Source organism: Paramisgurnus dabryanus, chromosome 5 (assembly GCF_030506205.2).
Source record: "Paramisgurnus dabryanus chromosome 5, PD_genome_1.1, whole genome shotgun sequence".
Classification (NCBI taxonomy): Eukaryota; Metazoa; Chordata; class Actinopteri; order Cypriniformes; family Cobitidae; genus Paramisgurnus; species Paramisgurnus dabryanus.
In genome coordinates, this window is record NC_133341.1 from 23,222,981 (window position 1) to 23,239,595 (window position 16,615).

The 16,615-nt window shown below is 36.4% G+C and overlaps 2 protein-coding genes across 2 annotated transcripts in view; one reads left to right on the top strand and one right to left on the bottom strand.

The window, feature by feature from the left end:
- The window catches only part of abca2 (ATP-binding cassette, sub-family A (ABC1), member 2), a 90,019-nt gene extending 76,226 nt beyond the window's left edge, over positions 1–13,793 (top strand). Inside the window, exons 33-49 of the mRNA XM_065250399.1 lie at positions 1,220–1,331; positions 1,855–1,915; positions 1,992–2,166; positions 2,474–2,589; positions 2,785–2,932; positions 4,156–4,279; positions 4,356–4,488; positions 4,573–4,693; positions 4,803–4,981; positions 7,529–7,670; positions 7,930–8,064; positions 8,437–8,540; positions 8,638–8,730; positions 8,888–8,990; positions 9,266–9,403; positions 9,553–9,762; positions 11,896–13,793. Of these exons, the coding sequence (XP_065106471.1) occupies positions 1,220–1,331; positions 1,855–1,915; positions 1,992–2,166; positions 2,474–2,589; positions 2,785–2,932; positions 4,156–4,279; positions 4,356–4,488; positions 4,573–4,693; positions 4,803–4,981; positions 7,529–7,670; positions 7,930–8,064; positions 8,437–8,540; positions 8,638–8,730; positions 8,888–8,990; positions 9,266–9,403; positions 9,553–9,762; positions 11,896–11,931 (2,130 nt within the window). The 3' untranslated portion in view covers positions 11,932–13,793. The remainder of the gene's footprint in view (positions 1–1,219; positions 1,332–1,854; positions 1,916–1,991; positions 2,167–2,473; positions 2,590–2,784; positions 2,933–4,155; positions 4,280–4,355; positions 4,489–4,572; positions 4,694–4,802; positions 4,982–7,528; positions 7,671–7,929; positions 8,065–8,436; positions 8,541–8,637; positions 8,731–8,887; positions 8,991–9,265; positions 9,404–9,552; positions 9,763–11,895) is intronic.
- paxx (PAXX non-homologous end joining factor) lies at positions 12,254–16,607 on the bottom strand. The gene is made up of 7 exons (XM_065250404.2): positions 16,381–16,607; positions 16,250–16,310; positions 15,839–15,888; positions 15,563–15,747; positions 15,415–15,465; positions 15,245–15,335; positions 12,254–14,133 (listed from the first exon to the last, which is right to left on the bottom strand). Exons 1-7 carry the CDS (start codon positions 16,494–16,496, stop codon positions 14,085–14,087), a joined length of 603 nt encoding a protein of 200 aa, XP_065106476.1. The 5' UTR covers positions 16,497–16,607; the 3' UTR covers positions 12,254–14,084.
- Positions 16,608–16,615: the final 8 nt, after the last annotated feature.

The window sequence follows — 16,615 nt, forward strand, 5'->3', positions numbered from 1 at the left end:
GATTGGCTGACTTTGCTGCCACTCAAAAAATGTAGCCAATTATTTTAAAGTGGAAGGGCAGTTAGATGCCTGTGATGTCATAAGCATCAGTTTTTCAGATTGGGCCGTTTTCTGGCTGACATTTCTAAAAGAGGAATTTCTATGAGACTGAGATGTTTAGCATGTCTAGCACTTTTTGTATGTTTGTGAATGCGGGTAGACTACCATTATTCAACAAAGACAAGGTAAAAATGGTTTTTCATTCTCTGTCCCCTTTAAAAATGTCAAGCATGAAAATGTAAAAATTGCTTAAATTTCCTTTTTTTCCCAACAGACATTAAAAAACAAAGTCTGGAGTAAATGGGAACATTAATTTAAACACTTTTACTTATCATTTAACACTTTTTGTAACATAATTAAAAAAATTAGTCCTAAAAAATCTCATTACCGCAACAGTCAGAAAACATCAACACTGACATATTTTCAAAATGACATGACAAACCTGAAAGAACATAATTTGGAGATTCTGCACATGCATTTAAAATCAAAGTATTATGCTTCTATTAATTAAATTAACATTTAATAAGCATCTGTTGCGGTAATGATAATCAAAATGTCGTGTAAGCATTCTGACAAGACAATATTTCAAATTAACTGTAAAAAAATGATCTTACCTGGTAGCCATCTTGAAGTAACTGGTCCATGTGCTTGGTCACTCAAAATCAAACTTTATTAAAATTCTGTATGTGTGCTTAAACTGTTCTCAAAAAGTGTTGCGGAGGATGAGAACATCAGGCATGGACACATCATTTTCCTAATTTTTCTTCATTATTATTATACATGAATATTCAGTAAAGATTTTTTCTGTCATCTAAAGTAGTCTAGCAAAACATCCATTTATTTTTTTTCTAAATATTTTTGTGTTAATTTGATTAAATTACAACATAACGCATGTTCAAACACAGCCGGACACATTGCGGTAATGAGAATTTCAGCAGAAAATGAGATAAAATTGACAAATTATAAATTCTTATGTTGAAATCACACATTGTGCAAGGTAGAACACAGTATTGTGTTAATTCTGATGCTTTTTAATATTACTATATTACACATTTTATAGCTAAAATCATTAGTGCCGTGGTGTTTCAATGGTTTCGTGAGAATCACCCACATATTTAAAGCTAATATTGATGCAGTGAATATCTATATGATATTGGTAATGTTTTCTCTGTCTCTACAGGTGTTGTACAATAACAAAGGATATCACAGCATGCCCACTTACCTGAATGTCCTCAACAATGCCATTCTCAGAGCCAATCTGCCCAGTAGTAAAGGAAACCCTGCTGCATACGGTAAGAAATTCACTTCACAGGTTGAATTAGCTACAACTAATACAGTAACTATAGAAAGTAGTTACACACACAATAATAATTCATACACACAATAAATTCACAAAATGTATCACTAAAGTAGTGATGTAAGCAGTTGGCCACCTCCAGTGAAATGAATGGGTCTCTATAGGCCTCTGTTGATCAATAAGATTTATTTCCTAAACTGTAATTTTTTTATGTTTTTTTAACCGTCAGATGGCTGAATTCAACACATAACATCTAGATCACTATCTAAAATCAAATTAAATCAAATTCAGATCATAATTTATTGGACTTTTTCATAAAAAATTATAATTTACAGGTACAACAGGTACAAAAGTACTCCTTATCTCCCAAAACACAGCATTAATGTATAGATGGGAAGTAAACAAAAAATGATATATTATTTGTATAATCATTTTGACCCCCACAGAACTCTGATGTAAACTGAAAAATCAGGGCTTATGAGGGTTAACCTTGGATGCAAATGCTTTTGTGTTCACAGGCATCACAGTGACCAATCATCCCATGAACCGGACCAGTGCCAGTCTTTCTTTGGACTATTTGTAAGTGTACCTCTGTTCTTGTTTAAACCCTCATGTCTTATTTCTGATTTTTCATTCACTCTCTATCTTCTTCTAGGCTCCAGGGCACTGATGTGGTTATTGCCATCTTCATCATTGTAGCCATGTCATTTGTGCCAGCCAGCTTCGTGGTCTTTCTTGTAGCAGAAAAGTCTACAAAGGCCAAGCACCTGCAGTTTGTCAGTGGTTGTGACCCTGTCATCTACTGGCTAGCAAACTACATATGGGATATGGTAAGGAGAAGGACCTACTGTTGCTCTGTTACAAATCCTATTGAGTTGCCTTGCTGTCTGCTACCTACATAGGGGGATTGGCATCTTCTCTAAATATTTATATTTATATATTTGGCTAAAACATGCTTTCTTAAGAAGCAGCATAATTTCATTGCACCTGGGTGTGTACCTGTGATAGCTTTAAAATGCTGTGTCCGTAGGCAGCTCATTAGGTTTTGAAAGAGAGGAAATGTGTGACTTGATGTCTACACACACACGAGCACAATCCCGAGGGCTAAATTGGTTTTCTCTGCCCTTTCTTTGCTAGCTTAACTACCTGGTTCCAGCCACATGCTGCGTCCTAATTCTGTTTGTGTTCGACCTTCCTGCATACACATCACCTACAAATTTCCCAGCAGTGCTCTCTCTGTTCCTGCTTTATGGGTAAGCTCTTTCTCCATAAACACTATCTCTGTCCATCAGACGTGGAGTGAGAATCAATAAAATGTTGTATTGGCAAATTCTGCTTTATTTCTCGAAAATACAACTTGTAATGCGATCGAACTGATAAGAATGAAAAAGCAAGGCCAATTTTCATTCTTTCTTTCTCTCACTCTCTCTCTCTCTCTCTCTTTGTAGCTGGTCTATAACCCCCATCATGTATCCAGCTTCTTTCTGGTTTGAGGTGCCCAGCACAGCGTATGTGTTTCTCATAGTCATCAATCTCTTTATTGGCATCACAGCCACCGTGGCCACTTTCCTACTGCAGCTCTTTGAGCGTGACAAGGTACATCAGAGAAAGAAATGACTGTTTATCATTAATATTTTTGTCATTAATAGAAGGTTCTGTGAGTGGCTTACAAATTAGTGCCGTATTACCTAAAGGTGCATTGTGTAACTTTTAGTTGGGACTCTTGACAGAAATGCAATATAATATACATAACTATATTATCAGTGGTGTATAAAGACCTTACAAAAGGAACTGTATTGTTTTTATTACCTTAGAATGAGACATTTTTATCTACATAAACCGTAGGTCCCCTTACAAGGAAGTCGCCATTTTGCACCGCCATATTTCTACAGTAGCCCTAGACGGACAAACTGTTCTAGAGGGCGCATTTGTTCACTACGTTATCTTAGACGATGATGTGTTTGTCCTGTAGCGGCTACCATAGCTTCTCTATGTGTTTCGAGACTGAGCCGTTGGTTGCTAGTCTCACTGCTAGATGGCGCTAAAATCTATGCACTGGTACTTTAACTCGAGATCTTTGTAGTTTTAAACACAAACTGCCTGTGCGGCACCACAAAATGGACCAGTACAAATGTCATATTCGTTACCTTTACCACAAACTGAAAATGAAGAGTTTAGATGCAACTGATTGATTTTTTTGTAAAAAAAAAAAATGTAAATTTATTTTTGTAAATTATTGTTTATTAGGCTTATATGTTTAGGCTCATTCATTTTACTTTCAAATTAAAATTTTATTAATCAGTAATTGAAGTGCCTTATTTACACAAATGTTATTTTAGTTCTTTTATTGATATTTAACAAATTTGATTTGGTATTTGCTTTTTGGCAAAAACATCTAAATCTTCTTCTTTGGACAAAAAGTCAGAATTCAAAATGTATTACTGAACCACACATTAGGGGGGCCAAGTTTGAAAAAAATGGGGAAAAAAATGTACAACTCGATAATTGAAATCCGACTTGTATGTGCGCCGTTGTTTATTTTCTTCCTTGCACATAGAGGACTTTGCTGAAAAATGATGGGATGTTTAGCAGATTCTGCCAACAAACCGGTTTTGTTAATGGCCTGAGGCTGGGATCAATCGGATTTGTAAACGTATAAATGTATACTATGTCCCGAGAACATCCGGTCAATGGCATTATGTAATTTATGACAGAGGTGGCATTTAGCGGCTTTTGCATCTGAAATCTTCAAATAAACTTGTCAATGTCAAATGATTGTTTATTTCAGTATCATTATATCATTGTTTTTTACACAATAGGATCTAAAGTTGGTAAACAGCTACCTGAAGTCCTGCTTTCTCATCTTCCCTAACTATAACCTGGGTCATGGCTTGATGGAGATGGCGTATAACGAGTACATTAATGAATACTACGCCAAGATAGGTGCGTACTTTATGGCAGTGCTCTGTTGTATACTGCTCTCTAGTTTTCAAAGCTTAACGCTGTCTCTTCCCCACAGGCCAGTTTGATAAAGTGAAGTCTCCATTTGAATGGGACATTGTGACACGAGGACTGGTAGCAATGACCATCGAGGGATTCGTTGGCTTTTTTATCACAATTCTGTGCCAGTACAACTTCCTCAGAAAAGCCCAGTGAGTGTAAATGTGTGCGTGTTTCATTTTTTGTGTTTACTCTTTCCTTGAACACATTTTAAACATGATTTCTTATGAATGAAGGAGAGTGCCTGTCAACAGCCAGCCGGTCGAGGATGATGATGTCGATGTGGCCTGCGAGAGACGCAGAGTGCTGAGAGGAGATGCTGACAATGACATGCTGAAGATTGACAACCTCACAAAGGTGAGACGTTCGGTGATATTTTTAAACGCTCCTCCGGCTTGATCCGACCTGAACTTTTCTTCGTATCCCACAAAGACATTGTGTCTTCAAAGCCTGCGTCTCTCTACAGGTGTACAAGTCTCGCAAGATGGGCCGGATCCTGGCAGTGGACCGCCTGTGTCTAGGGGTTCGTCCTGGGGAATGCTTCGGGCTGCTGGGGGTCAATGGAGCAGGGAAGACCACAACCTTTAAAATGCTAACAGGAGATGAGAGCACGACAGGTGGAGAGGCCTTCATTCAAGGAAACAGGTGATATATTTAGACCACCCCACATCAGCTCTGAGGTGGCTCCCTAGGGCTTGTGGTATTGTCCACATTAGTCAAACAAACACTGTGTAGAATAGCCCATACTATTGGTCATTTTCAGAGGTAGATTACTGTAGCATGGGTCTTTACTCATCTGAGTCATACAGTTTAATACATCATTCATATGAAATGTAGATAAACAAAGAATTGCTAATTTTCCATAATTCAGTAATAAAACAACTTCCCCATACTTTATGGACGTTTTTGTATAAATTATTTCTTTTTTGCGCCTGGCCTGCTTTTCCCCCTGGATCACATTAACATTTTGTGAATGTCAGCGTTTATATCGCTGGCTGAGTTTGATAGTTTTGCCATAAAATGAATGGAAATGACTTTGGTTACAGGTCCAGTCTGTGTTTGATTTATAAGTAAATGATTCATAATGTTTTTCTCCATTTAATGAAGGGGTTTCGAATTCTAAAAAATGTTAGAACTACTTATCGCAAACTTCTTTACATTTTTCCATCTACATGTCTATGTGTTTGTCTGTCTATAGGTCTGTCTGTCTTTCTATAGATGTAATGTTACTGTTATTTCCATCTGTCTATTTTTCTGTTTCTTTATCTATATTTTTATCTGTTCATTTGTTCATCTGTCTATCTGTCGGTCTTTCTCTCTGTCTGTCTGTCTAATGTTATTGTAATTTCTATCTGCCTGTCTGTCTAATGTTACTGTAAATTCCATCCATTTGTCTGTCTGTCTATCAGTCTGTCTGTGTATCTGTATGTCTGTCTGTCTGCCTATCTATCTGTAATGGCATGGTAATTTTCATCTGTTCATTTGTCTGGATGTCTATTTGTCTGTTTCTTTGTCTGTCTGTCTTTAGATATAGATGTAACGTTACTGTAATTTATGTCTGTCTGTCTGTCTTGTCTATTTTTCTGTTTCTTTATCTATATTTTATCTGTTAATTTTTTTGTCTGTCTATCTGTCAATCTCTCTGTCTGTCTAATGTTACTGTAATTTCCATCCATTTGTCGGTCTGTTTTTCTGTCTATCTGCCTGTCTGTTTGTCTTCAGATATAGATGTCATGTTACTGTAATTTCTGTCTGTCTTTCTTGTCTTTTTTCAGTTTATTTGTATCTGTTTATTTGTCCGTCAGTCTATCTGTCTGTCTTTCTTTCTATCTATCTGTCTTTAGATGTAATTTTACTGTAATTTCAATCTGCCGGTCTGTCTAATGTTACTGTAATTTCCATCCATTTGTCTGTCTTTCTATCTATTTGTCTGTCTGTCTGTCTGTAATGTTACCGTAATTTTTATTTGTTCATTTGTCTGACTGTCTCGTTATCTGTCTGTCTTTAGATATAGATGTAATGTTACTGTAATTTCCATCTTTCTGTCTTTTTATCTGTTTCTCTATCTATATTTCAATCTGTTGTTTTCTGTCTATATATCTGTCTGTTTATATTTAATATTACAGTAATTTTTATGTGTTGATTTGTCTGTCTGTCTGTCTCTATCCTTTCATCTGTCTATCTGTCTAGAACTGATGTTACTGTAAATTCCATCCATTTGTCTGTCTGTCTATCTGTCTGTCTGTGTATCTGTCTGTCTGTCTGTCTGCCTTATCTATCTTTAATGGCATGGTAATTTTCATCTGTTCATTTGTCTGTCTGTCTATTTGTCTGTTTCTTTGTCTGTCTTTGTTTAGATGTAGATGTAACGTTACTGTAATTTATGTCTGTCTATCTGTCGGTCTGTCTGTTTGTCTTGTCTATTTTTCTGTTTCTTTATCTATATTGTTATCTGTTCATTTGTTTGTCTGTCTATCTGTCGGTCTCTCTGTCTGTCTAATGTTACTGTAATTTCCATCCATTTGTCTGTGTGTCTATCTTATCTGTATGTCTGTCTGCCTATCTATCTGTAATGATAACGTAATTTCCATCTGTTCATTTGTGTGTCTGTCTGTTTCTCTATCTGTCTTTCTTTTGATATAGATGTAATGTTACTGTAATTTCTGTCTGTCTGTCTTGTCTATTTTGCCTGTTTCTTTATCTATATTTGTATCTGTTTATTTGTCCGTCAGTCTATCTATCTATCTATCTATCTATCTGTCTATAGATGTAATTTTACTGTAATTTCTATCTGCCGGTCTGTCTAATATTACTGTAATTTCCATCCATTTGTCTATCTGTCTATCTATTTGTCTGTCTGTCTGCCTATCTATCTGTAATGTTACCGTAATTTTTATTTGTTCATTTGTCTGACTGTCTCGTTATCTGTCTGTCTTTAGATATAGATGTAATGTTACTGTAATTTCCATCTTTCTGTTGTTTTCTGTCTATATATCTGTCTTTTTATATGTAATATTACAGTAATTTTTATGTGTTGATTTGTCTGTCTGTCTGTCTGTCTGTCTATATCCTTTCATCTGTCTATCTGTCTAGAACCGATGTTACTGTAATTTGTGGTAACCATATAATGTTACTGTCATTTGTGATTACATATAATGTTACTGTAATTTGCCAACGTATTGTCTCCTGCAGTATCCTGCGAGAGCTTTTGCGTGTACAGCAGAGCATCGGTTACTGTCCTCAGTTTGACGCTCTGTTTGATGATCTGACTGCTCGAGAACATCTGGAGCTGTACACTCGCCTCCGTGGCATCCCCTGGAAGGATGAGGAACGGGTGAGCACGCACACACATCCTTTGTAGTAAAATGACACAGGATAATGGTTATCAAGTGACAGTCGAGTATGTGGCTGTTAGTAAGAGCTCCTAAAAGCTCTTCTGAAATCAGCGCAAGTGCACTTAGCAATCAATTTCAGTTAATTATTGCTTGAAGTTCACTGTTAGAGCCTTCTTGCTGTCAGCAATGAAATATGCTGTTGTTACTGTTCAAGAAATTTGATTTGTACGTCTCATTCTCTTTCTTCCTGCCCTAAAGGTGGTTCAGTGGGCTCTGGAGAAACTGGAGTTGTCCAAGTATGCCGACAAACCTGCTGGCACCTACAGTGGAGGCAACAAACGCAAACTCTCCACAGCTATTGCTCTGATTGGATATCCTTCGCTCATTTTTCTGGTCAGATCTGTCCCCAAACAGGCATCATCCTACATTATAGCTTAAATTTACATTATATAAAAAACTTTTGATGTGGGTATCATAATTGTAATACTAACGACAGTTATGTTTACTGTAAGAATCTCTACTGCTGATATTTTATGATGACATTTTTTACATTTTGTAACAAAATTTGATATAAAATTGTATACTATGAATTTAATTGGGTTTTAATATGCATATTTTCTTAATAGCGCTATAAAATAGTGTTTTTCTTTCCTATATTTACTGAAAAGCTGCTTTGTGCAATGCAATATTCTGAAAAGCACTAATATAGAAATAAATCTGAATTCAGTCGAATCCTCTAAAAACTCTTCTTGTTGGCTGTTACAGGATGAGCCCACCACAGGAATGGATCCAAAGGCCCGCCGCTTCTTGTGGAACTTAATTCTCGACATCATTAAGACAGGACGCTCGGTGGTGTTGACGTCACACAGGTTTGGAAGAAATAGAAACTGTTGGGATTTAATAGTCCGGACCTTTGGCCATTTCATCTTACTGTGATGTCTAACCTGCTGATGTGTTTGTTTTCAGTATGGAGGAATGTGAAGCTTTGTGCACCAGACTGGGCATCATGGTTAACGGCAGGTTCAAGTGTCTGGGGAGCATCCAGCATCTCAAAAACAGGTTAAAGAACGTTTGTGCATGTGTATTCCCTCAGAAATCAAACCTATTGACTACTAGCGGACCTACAGGGATGCCTGAAATGCGTCATTCAGGGATGCATTTACAGCAGTGTGCTTTAACCACAATGCATGGTCGATCTTTTATCTTTCTTTGACAGGTTTGGGGATGGATACATGATCACGGTTCGCACCAAGACCACTGCTAGTGTCAAGGAAGTGATTCGTTTTTTCAACAGGAATTTCCCAGAGGCTATACTAAAGGTACGATTATAGAGGGAATTATAGAAAGGGAAATTAGACTGAGATAGGCATGCCACTGTTTATTATGTTTGCTTTGCATCAGTTCAAACGTCTGTCCATCGTTTGCAAGCATGTGTTATGTATTGTCAATTCGTAAGTGTTTTTGCAGTTTCAAAAGTATAGCAAAATAGTAAGATGTTTTTGTGAAATGCTGACCAAAATAGGTTTACACATGCATATATTTTGAGCTTGACTTGCACTAAAATTATAAACTTTGCTTATTTTCTTCACTCAAGGAGCGGCACCACACAAAGATTCAGTACCAGCTAAAGTCTGAGAACATCTCTCTGGCTCAGGTCTTCAGCAAAATGGAGCAGGTGGTGGAGGTGTTGAGCATCGAGGATTATTCTGTCAGCCAGACAACACTGGATAATGTAAGTAAAGCTCAGCCTTTCAGTGCTAATGATAAGAATTATTAGAAATGAAATTAGATAATTTCATTGTGGTAAATGCGGACTGTCATTTAAAAACAAATATTTTAAGGTGCAATTTTAATCATTTTTCTTGCTTGTTCTTTGTTTAGGTTTTTGTCAACTTTGCAAAAAAGCAAAGTGATAACTTGGAACAGCAAGAAAGCTCTCCCTCTAGTGGTGGCCAGTCTCCACTGAAGCGACTGCTCAGCATCCTCCGTCCTCGTCCAGCTAACACAGAACTCAATGCACTGGTCAGTGAAGAACCAGAGGAACTGGAGAGTGATGATGATGAAGGACTGATTAGCTTTGAGGAAGAGAGGGTAAGGCACATAAATGAATAAAATGATTTTTAGGAAACTTGGCACAGTCTGCATTTCAGTCAAAACTTTAAAGGACATTTCACAAGACTTTTTTAAGATGTCAAATAAATCTTTGGTGTCCCTAGAGTACATATGTGAAATTTTAGCTCAAAATACCATATAAATAATTTATTATAGCATGGTAAAATTGCCACTTTTTGGGTGTGAGCAAAAATGTGCCATTTTAGGTGTGTCCTTTAAAATGGAAATGAGCTGATATTTGCACTAAATGACAAGTGCCGTGGTTGGATAGTGCAGATTAAGGGGCGGTATTATCCCCTTCTGACATCACAGGGGAGCCAAATTTTAATGACCTATTTTTTCACATGCTTGCGGAGAATGGTTAACCTAAACTAAGTTACTGGTTGTTCTTTTTCGCATTTTTTTTTAGGTTGATAGAAGCACTGGGGACCGAATTATAGCACTTAAACACGGAAAAAGTCAGATTTTCATGATATGTCCCCTTTAAAACCAATTGAACCATCTGTTTATATTTTCCTAAACCATTGATGATAGTGTCAGACATTAAAAATATAAGTCTATACAGTACACAAGTTTTCTTTGAGATATGGATGTGACAGAAAGTTGAAGAAAAGAAAATTTTGGAGACAAAATACTTTGTAAAATTCTGTGAATTAAAATGCATAAATCAGATGCAATAATATGCAACAAATGGGGAAGGGATGGCTCTGCAAAGACCAACATTTTTTTGCTGTGCACATTTATGAGAAAGGAACAACATTATGAATGTGATATCTCCGTTGTGGAGGTCACAATTCTGAAAGCTACTCTTACCTATGAAAATAATTTTTTTATTTTTTATTTAAAAAAAACCTGGAGTGGTTCTCAAACTGGGGGCTGTGAGGTGGTGCCAGGGGGCCCCCAGTTTTATGACAGTTTATAAAATACAATAATTCATGATAAAGTCTGTGTAATTAAACCTAAAAAAATTAAGGCTACTACCAACAGCACTACATTATATGTTTTGATTATTTTCAAGTTTTAGAATGTTTTATGTCACACATTTTCTTTGGGTGGCCACAAAGAAATGGACCGTACACAAGGTGGGCCGCACACCCAAATAGTTTGAGAACCACTGCCTTAGAGACCCCGCATTGGTATTTAAGCCATCAAATATTGACATCTGAGATATCAGTATGGTTAAAACTCTTTGTAAAAACTTGTGGTTATTTTCAACCAAGCATTGGGTCAAAAAGGGACGAGCAGAGCCTGCTGGGTTGTATTTATGCAAAATACTGGGTTCTTTTAACCCATTGTTGGGTCAAATATAAACATTTTCTGGCTTATTTTTTTTTTAACCCAGCTGCTGGGCTCGTACCTCTTTGACCCAACGCTGGTTGAAAATCACGCAGCATTTTTTAGAGTGTAGGGTTAACATTTGCATTGAATTGCTCATGAGGCTTTTTCTTGTAAACTGTCTGGTCCGGTTTTGATTTATAATTTACGTTATCACCAAAATCAAGGTTATAAACTTTTATATGAACTAATATGAACGTTACAAGCAGTTCATGTAAACTTAAATGCATTGTGAATGAATAGCAATACATTAATAAATGCCGTTACATTCTTTGTTAGTTCAGTATAAAATCTTGTTGTAAATCGGTAATGATTTATAAATATATTTCCCATCAGTCACAACAAACCAATTGATGTTCTGCTCAACGTGTTATAATTTTAAAACAGGAAGATGCATTACTGTATTAAAGGCGGGGTGCATGATCACTGAAAGCCAATGTTGACATTTGAAATCACCTAAACAAACACGCCCCCACCCCAATACAATCTGGACCTTCTTTTGATAAGCCGCCCCACACATACGCAACCCAGGCAATGATGTTGGTTAGTAGACACGCCCCTTACTGCTGATTGTCTACAAGTGTTTTTTGGTAGCCGTCCCGACTCCCTTTTACAAAGTGTTTTTCAAAAATCATGCACCCCGCCTTTAATTCTGGCTGAATTAGTGTAAGCCATGTAAGACTTGGCAAAAAGTGAGACTCTTTTCAATCCGTAAAGATTAAAGTTCATTACAAATCAATGTCTTTTTACTGATTGTCGTGTTTTGTCATTTCCCAGGTGCAGTTATCCTTTAACACAGACACACTGTGCTAAAACAGCTGTCAATCTCACAGACAAGCCTCAAGTTCAGACACGTGTCTGTAAAGTGAAAGACATTTGTGCGCTTTTTCTCCTTGGAGAGGATCCATCTCGCTGGCCACGCGAGCGGGTCGTTCTTATTTCCATTTGCACTTCAGCAGCAGAGCGAGAGAACGGCTCCTCTGGGAGCTCTAAACAGAGATACAGTCAGTGCCTGAACATGATCAGACCAGAGAGAGTGAGCAGGACTCCGCCACAAGCTGCGTTACGGAGATGACGGTTAATGGAAATGTGTCCTTTTCGATTCAAGCCTGCTGGAAAAGAATGTATTTCTAAAAAATACAAACTGGCCTCGTGGTCATCATGTGGTGTTTATTTTGGTATCGCTTTCAATTTGAAAATGGTTGAATGATCTATAAACCGATCACACATTGAAGTTTGAAATAAAAGTAGTGTTCTCCCTTCACAGGATACTGTATGACCCCTCTGTGTTCATCCTCCTTTGCCGTTATTTTAATTCCAGTTCATTTGAAACCAGTGTAACTATACATAGATTTTCTTTTCTTGGACCGAACTTGTTTATTCTATAGAGAGCATGCTCTAAAGACAAGCCTGTCGTGTTGTGGGTTGAAGAAAATTTCTTATGCTTAAATGTTTGCAACGGATCTGTTGTACTTTTGAATTGTTGAAGAATGCAAATGTATCCGTGCACCTTCGTTGAAGTTCTTACATCAGTGACTCAACCAGCCCTGATAAAGAGAAGCTGGATGTTTATGGTATCGTCCTATAATTGAATGTACGCGGCATAAAGGTGTTTTGTGCTGATATATAGGGGGTTTCTTGTTTATTTTAATGAATGAATTTCGAGATGTATCATTTAAATTCAGTGTCTGTCTTGGTAAAAGTTTTATTTGTGTTATTGCTAATGGTTAAAAACTGCATATTACCAGATGTCATTTAAAACACTCCTCACACCAGATGTCAGTAGACGTGTCCATAATAAGCTATCACTGTGAAGCCAAAGGTGAACTTTAAGTCACTGTTATTGCATATAAACAGAAATCAGGTCATTGCTCTTTATTGTTTTATACGTGAGATCCAATATGTTTTCACTGTATCGTTATTTATTTTGTACCTTAAACCATTACATTGTTAAGTTGAAATTATTCTTCTGCTAAATCCTGGACTCATTCGCTAAGTCCTTTTGCTCTGTGACTGTAGTCTCTGATTCTTGCACAGTGGTCAGCACTTAGTACTATAAATGGTGTCTAATTTTTCTGACATTGCTGCATATGTATTACTATTTTGGAGCTCCTTAGATAGAGATTTAAGAGTAGACCATGCACAGATTGGATTGCCCTTAGTGCAGTTTTGACATATGTGATAACCAAAGGGAAACAAAACACGTAACCTACTGTAATTATGACCAGCTATTTGGAAACTGACCTAATAAACCTTAAACAAGTATTTAGTTAATGATCAAAAGTCAGAAAACCTCAACAGCCTAACTAAAGATGAGAACAAGCTGCTTTTTGAAATTGACGTGCAGTGATTTAAGACACCAGCAGATGTGTGTGATTCTGTATTGTTCAAAATAGCATTCAATTAATCTTGTTTGTGGACGATGGGGTATTTAGTTTTATCTTTCTTTGGAATGTAACTTCAGTACATGTGAATACGATTAAATATTTATGAACGTTTTTCATCCAGTAAAACCTTTGTTCTGGTGGACTTCCTTGTAACAAGATTGACTAAACCTTTAATGCTTGTTTTCAATTACTTTTATTGTTTCCATTCTCTTGTGCTAACTGGGGTGAAGTGATGTTTTTAATATAACCAGGAAGAAAAGAGAATAATTCAATAAATTGTCAAATTGACTTGTGACTTTTTTCCTATGCACACACACACAGTATTTATAAGAAACACTTATTTAAAACATTATTTTATTCTAAAAAGTATCATACTGTAAAAAATACACAAAATGATATATACATACATTAAAAGTTTTTTTCCCAACAAAATCTTAAATACATTTTGGTTTGATGACTTAAACAGTTCATAGTGTGATTATGTAGCCTACATAAAAAAACCTTTACATGCAGAAAGTGTTGTTTTAGTTAAAAAGAGCAATTTCACCATTTCTAAAGATCAGGTTGTGTTTTCTGATATTATTCATCATCTCCGTCGTCAAAGGCCACACCTGTCGCAGATTTCTTCCTATGAAATAAACAGATGTAATAGCCAGTGAGAAAACACAGAGCACGATTCTTTAAAGTACCACTGTGGTGGAAATCAAGTTTTTATTGTTGTTTATATGTATATGGTGTTTTAATATGCTTTATGACAACCCATTTGCAAATTCATCATTCAACAACTATTTTATTGATAATTTTTGAGTTTTACATTCCCGCGGTTTGAAATCGCCATGTTTTCTACGTCACGCACAGATAACCAATAACATCATCACATTTGAACTTACACGTGTTAAACCCAAGTGCAGTGTGTAATGGTCTAACCTGTTAAAATCAGCGCTTAAAACAGTTAGTGCTGCAAGCGCGCAGTTCACGTATGCATTGTGAAAACACACTTAGCAGTTATGTGTCTGAAACTACCGAATTTAGCATCCATTTACACGTGCGGGGACTAATTTGCATATTCATATCTATGGTCAGAGCTGTGCGATTAGCTTTGTCCCAATTCAACTCTCATTCTGGTGTAATAATCAAGGACTTTACTGCTGTAACATGGCTGCAGCAGGCGTAGTGATATTACGTAATGCCCGATGATAGTCCCCTTGGTTCCTTTCAATAGCAGAGGACTATTTTCAGGCGCTGCGTAATATCACTACGGTAACTACAGAAGAGTCAAGTTTTAAATAGGAAAAATATTGAAACTCTTTGGTTATTTTTTTTAGCACGATGCTAATGGTCTAATCAGATTCAATTGATTATGCTAAGCTATGCTAAAAGTGCTAGTGCCAGACCCGGAGATCAGCTGAATGGATTCCAAAACTGTAAAAATCAAATGTTTTTAATTCTAGGGGAGCTAAAAAATAAGCATATTTTTCTTTAAAGTGGAGTGTCCCTTTAAGGTCGCAGCCTTTGAATTGGGAGGCGGAGGCTAATTTGGATATTTATAGGGAACTGCAATCAAGCCATTTTAGAGAATGTAGAAAAAAATTGCTATCACAGGATAAACGTTTAAATATGCTATTATGATGCTCAATGATGAGTTTTAAGTGATACAATTATCGTCTACAGGGAGACTTTAAAGTAAAAAAATTATATTCACAAACATTTTCAACCATGTTTCTGAGATAAAAAAGTACCTTCTTGTTCCTGGGTTGATTAGAGAATCCCCAACAAGGCGTTTTCTAACTGCAATTGTTGGACCGCTTGGCCGATTTCTAAGTTCAAATTCTAAAATAGGAAGCTTTTTTTAAACTTTGAAATGTACAAATACATATGACGACTAAAGGTAAAGCCATTAAATACATACCAGTATTTCTTTTCTGAAGGCTCTTGAATGGACTAAATGAAGATGCTGTGCCTAAATTTAATGAAAACCGCATACATGTAGTAGCCCATGTAAAGAATTTATTATGATTATATAAATAAGAGTGTAGTGGCTAAATTAATCTTTTTACCTGCATTCTCTAGCTGTGTCAGGCTGTCAGCCATCTTAAAGAGCAGGTCTTTGACTTCTGTTTTTCCCTCAGAGTCAGTGAGTTTTGACAGAGTCAGACTGAAGTCTGTGGGCTCAGGTCCTAAATGTAGCACTGCACTTCCCTCCTGTAGGCTCACGAATGCACTGCCAGCCTTACATGCACATCTGTTCAGATACACAGGGGACTTATCTTAAGAGGACTGAAGCTTTTGACAACCTTATTTATTCATCAAGCTGTTTTTTCATAGAGACTTACTTTAGCTTGAGAGTATAATCTTCTGTTGACTTTAATGAAAACTTTTTCATCTGTTAAAAAATTTTAACTTTTTAATTATTGTAAGAATGTAACATATGGGGAGAAAATAAACCTTAAAGGACTTTATTTTAAGATAACAATCGACTTAATGTACATCATCTCGTTTATTACTCTGCTACTTGAATAAATAATTAGACACAAACTATTTATCAGTGATATTTCAGTTATAAAAAAGTGTTACCTGTCATTAGAAAATAGCGAACATTTAACATAAGTATTGCCTGTCAAAAGTATTCCTATCGGTGTTTTACGAGTTGTCACGACTGACCAATCAGAATCAAGTCTTCAACAGCGCCGCGTAGTTAATATGTCATGTGTACATTTTAAAAGGCTAAATAAAGCAAATCATACAAACTGAGACAGGATCTCCTCTGAAAAATGTGTTTTCCAGACATCTTCACCATTGGTAAATCTGTAAGAAACAGGATATCGTAACATAAACGTACTAGTCTTCATAAACAAACGAGATTTTGCAAACTCACCCTATGTCTATGTCTTTTCCTGGTTTGTTTTGCGTAAAAAACACATACTTGCGCTGATCGTTTTTATCTAACAATGTGCAAAGGACAGATTTTGACTCGGTAGTATTGTTTTCCATAGCAATTTACCGATTGATTTTTGTTATGATCAATCCTCGATCGTTACTTATCAGAAACTACAAAACCCGACGCGATTTAAACGCGCAACCAATCTGCTTTCAACCACCCGGAAGTTGTT

Bases quoted from the DNA above. Each gene is read 5' to 3' on its own strand.
- paxx (XM_065250404.2), bottom strand. From the start codon at position 16,496: ATGGAAAACAATACTACCGAGTCAAAATCTGTCCTTTGCACATTGTTA. The intron at 15,336-15,414 runs GTATGTATTTAA...TTCCTATTTTAG, and splicing joins CCTTCAGAAAAGAAATACTG to AATTTGAACTTAGAAATCGG. The intron at 14,134-15,244 runs GTACTTTTTTAT...TTTATTTCATAG, and splicing joins ATCAACCCAGGAACAAGAAG to GAAGAAATCTGCGACAGGTG.